The sequence below is a fragment of the Setaria viridis genome, chromosome 2, assembly GCF_005286985.2.
Source record: "Setaria viridis chromosome 2, Setaria_viridis_v4.0, whole genome shotgun sequence".
NCBI lineage: Eukaryota > Viridiplantae > Streptophyta > Magnoliopsida > Poales > Poaceae > Setaria > Setaria viridis.
The window spans coordinates 32,586,514-32,595,837 of NC_048264.2; the positions used below are offsets into that span (position 1 = coordinate 32,586,514).

The 9,324-nt window shown below is 49.7% G+C and overlaps 2 protein-coding genes across 4 annotated transcripts; one reads left to right on the forward strand and one right to left on the reverse strand.

The window, feature by feature from the left end:
* The first annotated feature begins 3,592 nt into the window (after window positions 1–3,592).
* LOC117845319 (transcription factor bHLH30) lies at window positions 3,593–4,619 on the forward strand. Of its 2 annotated transcripts, XM_034726322.2 has the most exons (3): window positions 3,593–3,627; window positions 3,704–3,899; window positions 4,014–4,619. In XM_034726322.2, exons 2-3 carry the CDS (start codon window positions 3,717–3,719, stop codon window positions 4,470–4,472), a joined length of 642 nt encoding a protein of 213 aa, XP_034582213.1. In that variant the 5' UTR covers window positions 3,593–3,627; window positions 3,704–3,716; the 3' UTR covers window positions 4,473–4,619. The 2 variants fall into 2 exon arrangements, with proteins under 2 accessions (XP_034582213.1, XP_034582211.1); XM_034726320.2 differs by having other exon boundaries at window positions 3,593–3,899.
* Window positions 4,620–4,658: 39 nt separating this feature from the next.
* LOC117845318 (beta carbonic anhydrase 5, chloroplastic) lies at window positions 4,659–9,087 on the reverse strand. Of its 2 annotated transcripts, XM_034726319.2 has the most exons (9): window positions 7,964–8,189; window positions 7,814–7,866; window positions 6,703–6,864; window positions 6,559–6,607; window positions 6,354–6,467; window positions 6,204–6,257; window positions 6,002–6,084; window positions 5,807–5,912; window positions 4,659–5,428 (listed from the first exon to the last, which is right to left on the reverse strand). In XM_034726319.2, exons 1-9 carry the CDS (start codon window positions 8,069–8,071, stop codon window positions 5,231–5,233), a joined length of 927 nt encoding a protein of 308 aa, XP_034582210.1. In that variant the 5' UTR covers window positions 8,072–8,189; the 3' UTR covers window positions 4,659–5,230. The 2 variants fall into 2 exon arrangements, with proteins under 2 accessions (XP_034582210.1, XP_034582209.1); XM_034726318.2 differs by lacking the exons at window positions 7,814–7,866; window positions 7,964–8,189 and adding an exon at window positions 8,870–9,087.
* Window positions 9,088–9,324: the final 237 nt, after the last annotated feature.

Here is a 9,324-nt window from a genome sequence, read left to right on the forward strand (position 1 = left end):
ATGCTCAAACATCCAGCAAATGCTGTATCAAAGACTCAGGTGATGACGAGATGGTGAGGGACCAATGTGTTACAGATCTAAATGTTCACCTATGCTCAGGAGGACAAAGAACAAGGGTAAGTTCCAGCTGATGAGTGACGCAAGCTACTCAGATGCTATAGTGCTTGTTTTTTATGCAGTGCAGAAACATTGAGTCAGAACGTTGCTGTTTACCTGCTTGAACTCACTGATTCTACTGTAACAAGTGTGTTCTCAACAGTGCTCTCTTCCAAGTTTCAGTACGTCTATTGATATTTCTTGTTTCCAAGGAAGAAAACTATAGAATTGGTTGGCATGACTAGTGGAGTGTCAAACTATATTGCATGAATTGTTCAAAAGGGGTGCACGGATACTCTTCGGAACAATAGATAATATACTGAGCAATGTGTGACGCCGTATTGGGTAAGAGATTTCAGAGTATTTGGTTGGTGCAGCAGAATTGGATGATGTATTTTCCTGGGTATTTGTCCATTGAGGCCCTGAGGATCAAAATCCACGAGCTTACCTGGTTATTTTCTTACAATGGCGTTCAGGTCGGTAACTTGCATAGTTGCGTTGCATTCCTGGCGATGCTCATGCCCATTTTGCTGTCAAATCGCACCCATCACCTTGCCGGCTTGCCGCTGAGATGGCTTAAGCGCAGTACACTCCCGAAGCCAAACTGCCCGGAACGCTCAGAATGCGGCACTCGTGAAACTGCTGCGAGATGCCGAAACCCCTCGCCGGCAGCCCATGTCCGAGGAGGATCAATCATCGGCCGGGACCCCCCAGCTACGTGGGATGACGACTCGCAGATCGTCCTTGGCGGACCCGACGTCGCCAGAGTCACTGCTGTTCTCTTCTTCCCCCGACGACCGACGGACGCGATCGATGCCTGCCGCGACCGGGCCGGCCTACCGGGCAAGCAATGACGCGATGTCTCCTCGGCAGCGGACCCTGCACTGCACGCCATTGACGGCAGCAGGGATTGCAACACTGCGCCGGCCCCCGGCCTGTTGCCTGCACACCGCGTGCCGTCCCGAAGCGGAGCAAAAGGGATTGAAGGCCAGGCGGTCGTGTCCCCCCACCCTCACGTACGCGCTCGATGTCATCTTCCTGCCGGTCGCCCCCGCCCGGGTTTCCGTCTCGAGATGCGCGCACGTCGACGCCTGCCCGTGCCCGGACCCCGGCCGGGCAGCAAGACCGCCGGCCGGAGAAGTGAGGCCACTGTGCGCGCCATGATGCGCGGTTTGCACCGGCGGTGGCGTGGTGGTGTGTACGAGCACCTTTTCACCGCGCTTTTCTTACTCGGCTCGGCCGCCCGCTTTCTGTAACCTAAAGCGGGGTGCGTGCCCGTTGTTACAGTGCGCCGGGCGGGGGCCATGGAGATGGAGGACACGGTCAAAGCGAGTGGTCATCTCTTGTCGTCCACCGCTTTTGTTCGCCGTTTTGCCGGCCGGGGGTGAAAAAAGCCGGCCTCGACATTTTACTGGATCTTGGGAAGCAACGGCGAAAGCTCGAGGAGTTTTGACCACTGTTGGGGAATGGGGATTTACGCCAAGCTAGCAGTGTGCTCTTCTTGGACGGGGCCCGTTCCCGTGCAGCAGTAGTGCTTCGCCTTCGGAGCGCACGCATCGCAAGCCAGGCCGGAGCAGAGCTCAACATATAGTATGCTCGGTAGGCCATCTGCCAGAGCTTGTAGTCGTGAATTCTCCTCCCGTTTAGCTTGATGGATTCTTAAATGCAGTGGTAATTACCCTGCACCGTACGAATATAATGGATGGACAGATGGCAAATCACAAAGATACATCGGGCAGGAAACAAGACTTGCACAGGGCCGAGATCGTGCGAGGAGTTACTTTTGATTATTTTTAGCACGTGTCACATCGAATGTTTAGATACTAATTAGAAGTATTAAACGTAGACTATTTACAAAACCTATTACAAAAGTGGAGGCTAAACGGCGATACGAATCTATTAAGCCTAATTAAGCCATCATTAGCAAATATTTACTGTAGCAACACATTGTCAAATCATGGACTAACTAGGCTTAATAGATTCGTCTCGCCGTTTAGCCTCCACTTATGTAATGGGTTTTGTAAATAGTCTACGTGCGTTTGGTTCCCTTTGCTTATTTTTAGCACGTGTCACATCGAATGTTTAGATACTAATTAGGAATATTAAACGTAGACTATTTACCAAACCCATTACATTAAGTGGAGGCTAAACGGCGAGACGAATCTATTAAGCCTAATTAAGCCATCATTAGCAAATATTTACTGTAGCAACACATTGTCAAATCATTGACTAATTAGACTTAATAGAGGGCCTATTTGGTTTGAGTTGCTTATTATAAGCAACTTAAAGTTGCTTATTTGGAGCTGCTTATTTTTAGTTCAGCTGTTTGGATACCCTTGCTTATAAGCATTGAATGAGGTGGATATTGTCATGTTTGCCCCTAATCGTTGAGAGAGAGAGGGAGGGCAACCAGGCATTCAATGAGGGTAAGAGGTGTAAAGTGCATTGAATAGTCCCTATAAGCAACCATAAGCAACCCAAGAGTTGCTTATTTGCTTATAATAAGCAACCCCATAAGCAAGAGTGATTGGTTTCATAAGCAACTTATTTACTTATTTTAAGTTGTTTATGCATAAGCATGTGAAACTAAACAGGTCCAGATTCGTCTCGCCGTTTAGCCTCCACTTTTGTAATAGATTTTGTAAATAGTCTACATTTAATACTTCTAATTAGTATCTAAACATTCGATGTGACGGGTGCTAAAAATAAGCATACCAGAACACCGATACGTGCCAAGAGCCGACAGGCGTACCAGATGGTGTAACACGATCAGGAAAAGGAGCGACTGTTGCGGCGCAGCGCCGTGTCGGCCGACGCTCCCTTTTTTTTTCACTGCCGTGCCTCCGACAAACCACGCTCGGGAGGCCCGTGAAAACGCAGCAGCGATCACGGCGAAAACTCCGACTGGTTGATCACCGCGCAGAGACTACGGCTTGTTTAGTTGCCCAAAATTTAGAGGTGCCAAATTACTGTTATAGCACTGTAGCACACTGTAGCGTTTCGTTTGTATTTGTGAATTATTATCCAAATATTGACTAATTAGGTTCAAAAGATTCGTCTCGCAAAGTACAACAAAACTGTGCAATTAGTTTTTGATTTCGCCTATATTTAGTACTCTATACATATACCGCAAGTTTGATATGATAGGGAATCTTCTTTTTACATAGTGTTAAAATTAGGAGTTTTGAGGGGACTAAACATGGCCTAGGAGAGCTTACTTGTTAGTCGTTTACTCGGCTCGGCGACAGACGTGAAGCCGGCTGCAGTCGGCGCTGCCGGGCGATCACCTTTTTCCCAGCGAGAAAGTCGTCAAACCGACGGAGACCGCATGCAACTTTTCTCCTCCGGACCCGACCGCGCCGCAGACCGACGCGCCAACACAGCCGCTGCCGCTGCCGTGCCGGCGCCCGCGCCGCGGCTCGCAGCGAGGCCGTGTCGGCAGCCGCGCGGGCCTCCCTTATTTAACAGTCCGATCGATCGGTACCCGACCGGACGCAAACGAGAGCCATCGTGTGGCGCTTTGCATTGCACGTACGATACGCAATCAATCCACTAGTTCTTCTCTCGGCTTCCCGCCTGTTTTCGTTTTGAACACAGCTCATCACAGGTGCAAGCACACGATGGTGCCTGTCGGGAGCGACGAAGCGGACATGGCGGCGATGGACGCGGAGTGCTCGCCGCCGGCAGCGGCGGCGACGCGCAGCGGGCCGAGCAGGAGCCACAGCGAGGCGGAGAGGAAGCGGCGGCAGCGCATCAACGCCCACCTCGCCACGCTCCGCACCCTCCTGCCCGCGGCATCCAGGGTAAGCCGGCCCCTTGCTCTTGAGACCTGGCCGTTCTTGGAATGCATATATGCAACGACGACGTGGTGGTGAACAAGGTTTAATTTCGTACGCGCGCACGAATCATGCATGCAGATGGACAAGGCGGCGCTGCTGGGGGAGGTGGTGCGGCACGTGCGGGAGCTGCGGGGCGAGGCGGACGCCGCGGCGGCGGGAGCGGCCGTGGCTGTCCCGGGGGAAGGCGACGAGGTCGGCGTCGAGGAGGGCCAGCACTGCTGCTGCCACGGTGCCGGGGAGAGGGCCGCCACCACCAGGCGCGTCAGGGCGTGGGTGTGTTGCGCCGACCGCCCGGGGCTCATGTCCGAGCTCGGCCGCGCCGTGCGGTCCGTCAGCGCGAGGGCGGTGCGCGCGGAGATCGCCACCGTCGGCGGACGGACGCGGAGCGTCCTGGAGCTGGACGTCGGCGAGGGCGCGTCGTCGTCGCGGCCGGCGCTGCAGGCGGCGCTCCGGGCCGTGCTGCTCAGCCGGGAGGATCTGCTCGCCGCCGAGTGCTACAAGCGGCAGCGCTTCTCGGCGCACCTCGCCAGGGTTTAGTAGGACACTGCCACCGTAGGAGTGGGTGGCCTGATGGGAGACAGGAGGGAAAGGAAAGGACTGTGTGACATGTCTGCTACTTTTTTTAGTTGTAACATGTGAAATATCACAATTTCCATTCCTACTCATTCCAATTGGTTTTGCAAATCTTTGAGCTCCATCACCAAGTATCCGAGAGCATTGAAATGATAACACCAACAGTTGCAAATGATGTATAATATTTGTACCTCACAGTTACAATGATACAACACATGGTACAAATGTTACAATTACACACGGTGACGCCAAATGCGGCGACCATTACATGCATTCGTCGTATGAGTGATCTTCTAGCTTATTCATAATTCCTTAATGGTTTCAATCAGAAAACAACATACAAGTAGTTGGATAAAATTCACTTTGTCCCCGGCAGCTCGACAGACTTTCACTTTGCTACCATATTGTCCATTGTGTTGCACCTCACTCCATTAGAGTCCCTGTATCAAATAACTGCTACACAATGCCGATGCATCTGCATGCGTCTGCAATACAACATACAGTTCAAGCGTGTCATGCTAGTGGCATAGTGCCATGCATGACCATGGATGATGCCAACAGCTATGTAACAGTTTCTTGATACAGGGACTACCTTCTGCGGAACATCAATACCACAATGGAGCAAGGTGCAATGGAAATGAACAACGTAGTGGCAAAGCAAAACCATGCTGAACTGCAGCAGGCAGAGTGAAATTTACCCAAGTAAATAAGGCCTTCATTGGTCAAGACCAAGTGGACCTGTTCTTTATAGCATACTTGCTTCCACCTTCTAGCCCTTCACGGTACACTAATGTCCATTTTTCAAATGTGCAATCAATAAAGTTGTAGTAGCCTCCATGAAGGTTCAGAGTACCTTCATTCACCCTTTTCTTTATCCATGGGTATGTTAACAAGTTCAAAAGAGAGCTATTAATAGATTCCTGCAAAAAGAAGAAGAAGAAGAAACTGATACATGTCAGACAACAGGAGTGATTGCGCTCAACTCAGGTGACAACCAGGCATCACCGTGTTTAGTTATATATCACACGATGGCTATCATAAAGGTTGAATAAATGATAGCCAGCATATTTGCTATCATAAATTTGAATTGGAAAACTACTATGAGACATCCAAATCTAATAATAGGATCCATACAAACTACAACAGGGAATAACAGTATAAGCATGCAAGATCTTGAGATGAGTTGGAACTAGTAAAAGCCATGGAATTGATTGATCCTGTGCACTACATTGGGCCATATTTTTTTGTAAAAGTTCAAGGCTCACAATTATGCATCACCATTATAACAGAAAAATCACCTTTTCACAATGTTTGCACTGCATTTCAAAACTCAAATTTCCAGCTGCAGCTTTCGTGCTTAACCTTGCGCTCTTACTAATTGAAACCCAATTTTTAATAAAGCTTCTGCATCAATGAATACGGAAGAAATTCAGAGACGAATCATGTAAAAGTAGACCAAAATAAGATGTAACAGAAATGGCTACAGCTTTTACCCAGAGGTTGAATCATCTTTCATACTCATTAGTGCCTGGATGCCACCGCATCGGCTGTGACCTACCACCAAAACATTTTCTACCTGAGCAAATGAAGGTAAATGTGTCAGAATCCCAATTATGTTTTTATGTTCCTTCAGCAAGAAGGGGGGAAGAAATGAGGCAAATCAGTAATTAAATATATACACCAATAGATCCGTACCTGGAGTGTATTGACAGCAAACTCTAGTGCAGCACTAGTCTCTGAACCACCATGCTGGTATTGCAATATTGGTTTACCATTAGTATTTCCACAAAGAAACGTTTTGCTTTAAAAGTTCAAACACATCCTAAAGATGCGTAATTGTAATACCTCATATGGTGGTACCAAATTTGCTATATTACGAACTGTAAATGCTTCCCCAGGCTGAAACCCCAAAATACCGGTAGGGCAGACCCTGGAGTCAGCACAAGCAACCACCATGAACTGCAAAGGAGAACAGAAAACCAAAAATAATCACATAAGGCTCAGCAATGACAATATTAAAATGATTTGCTATAAAATCGCTATCATGTACCTTTGGTGTTTGCTGTTCAGCCAGACTTTGGTAATTTGAAAAGTTTTCCCTGTCCACAGTTCAGATATAGCAGTTTCAATAAACAAAAAAGAAATAACTGTTAAATATGACGGTGAATGGTAAATTGTCTACTTATCTACTTACACATAGTTTCGCTGTTTGAAGTCCATGAACCTTGCTTTCAACTCCATGAATGGATCATGTTCTGCACCTACCGCATCTACTGTATCATGTTGAAAATCTAGAAGTTGTCGGGTCAAGCCAGAATGATCTCTCGAGGCCATTGTGATAAATGAGAAATCTCTCCTGTAGAAGAAAACTTTATTCAATATTTTGCTGCCTAAACACATTAAATTTAGACAATGAGGGTCATGAAGATGCTTATACAGTATGCAGGCTTATGCCGCATATAAGAAATAGAAAATCCTAGCTAATAAAATCCCGCATAAGTTTTTCTAACAGTATGCAGACTTATGCAGCATACAAGATTAAATTGATGAAAGGTAGCTAAAGATCTACTACTCTGTTAGCATTCCTACTTGGAGAACATCTTTGCAGTTTTGCACTGCTGTTACAATTCACCAGCTGATTCAGGGTACCAACTGAACAACAGTAAATCGTTCATAATACTATATACAGTTAAGTGAAAGAGATGTTTAAAGTAGGCTTACTAAACTGGAATCACTCGTGGGCACACTAAACAATAGGATACAGGTCCAGCTGTACCAAGCATCGGCTTATCAAGCACTAATAATATGTTAATTACTCCAACACAGAGGAATATAAATACATCCATCCACCATACTATTTCCACATGACAAGAGTGTACCACTGACACAGCAAATTCAAATTCAAATTATAAAAAAGTGAAAGGTTGATCTAAATTGCAGAATAGTGTCCTTTACTAAGGTACACGTCCCGATATATATAATTCCCCAAATTTGGATCTCCTTTCTCCCGCAGCACAGCCCACCCCCGTCAGATAGGAAGAAACAGAGGCACCAACGTTAAAGAATGAGGCTAGCTTAACACATAGAAATCGTTCATCGAGTAAGCTGAACAAGCAGAAGGAGCTAGGAGAATTGGAGCTGCACCGAAAAGGCTGAGAGCGTAGTTCAAACATCTAAATTTGCACACCAGATCAGATAGATTCAGGTCAGGCTTCCACAAAAGCGATCGAAGCAATAAGACGTAAATAGCTCCAGAATCCGATCGCGCATGCAGCGAAATTACAGATGAAATCGATTCAACTCACCGGCTAGATCCTCTCACCCTCAGAGCAACACCGCGCGGCCCCGAATCACCGATCTGCGGCAACCCAGAAAACCCATGGATGAGCAAAAAGGAATCCCACCGAACCGGAAACCTCAAGAAATGGGCAAGCAAGCGAGGAGTAGCGGCTCACCGCCACCGCGCCATGGCCCCGAACGGGGTCAGCGGAGGAGCCGGCGGTCGCCGCGGCGGCGGGGCGGAGGCACGGGGAGGCGCCGCGGAGGAGGAGGCCGTTAGCCATGTGAGGACGGTGGGGGCGCGTCGCGGCGGTGGGGTCTCGGGCATTTGAGGAGGGGGAGCTTGGCGGTGCGGCAATGGCAGGTGCTTTTAGGGGGGGAGGTGGGGAGGGGACAGACAGGGAGGCGGAGCCGCGGAGGAGACGACGGCGATGTGGCGGAGGATTCGAGGACGAAGCGGTGGGGTTTTTTAATTATTCTTGTCAGGGAAAGGAGGAATTAATTACGGTGATTGAAACTGCTTGGGGCTGAAACTTCGATGACTCAGCGCGAGCGGCCGCGGCGGCATCTGTCTGCAGATGGTGTTTCCGCCGTTGGATTGGATGTGCGGTGGCAGGATCCTGGCCGTCGGATTCCCAAGTTGTCGGAGTGGTTGCGGTGGGGACGAAGGACCCTTGTTTTTTCCTTGGGGCGCAATAATCGATCAGTGGTCTAGAACCTTATCGTGTCGCGTCGCAAGACTCGCTGCTGGCGTGGGCGCGTGACTGCCCATCACAGTAGCGTGATTGGACTTGTCTGCGCCCATACGCACGTGTCGTTTTGTAATTACTCGTGGAGCTTCTACTAATGATTCGATGAAGATTACCCTGACAGAAGGTGAGAGAAGAAGAAGAAGAGAAAACAACGCGCGCAGTTGATGCGCCATTGAGCAAGGAGCATGATCGCCGTGCTCTTCCACGGCGGAAACGAAGATGGTCGCAGCCAGCAATGCACACAGCGCCACAGGAAAAGGCGCCACGCAAGCGAAGGCAAAAGCACGGGTGTTCCCAAAGAGCAGAAGTGCTGGAAATATCTATGCTCACCGATGCTCTCCGCGGCGAGGCCGCCGCCGCTCCTCCGGCTCCGGCCCGTGCGGCGTCGGAGGAGGCCCATCGTGCCCGGCTTCCTCGCCGTCGGACGGCCAGCACAGCGGGCGCGCCGCGGAAGCCGAGGACGCGCACGCGCGCGTGGAAGCCGCGGCCAGGCCCAGGCGCCGCGCCGCTGATCCCAAGGACCTCGGAAGCATAGAACACGGTTCTGCTTCTGCCTCCCGAGTCCCCACCCCGGAAAGCACAGGAGAGGATACGTGTCTGTTCCTCTCCCAGCTTCCATGGCAGAAGCGTGTTCTATTGGCTCTGAAGAGCACTGTTCCGGATTGCACACTCGGACAGCGAGTGGCACGCTTATCCCCTTCACCTACGCAAACACACTTCCGTAACGGCACGGAACTTCCCCAGGATAGCAGAACCACACGGTGCGATCGCTCGAGCGGAGCCGT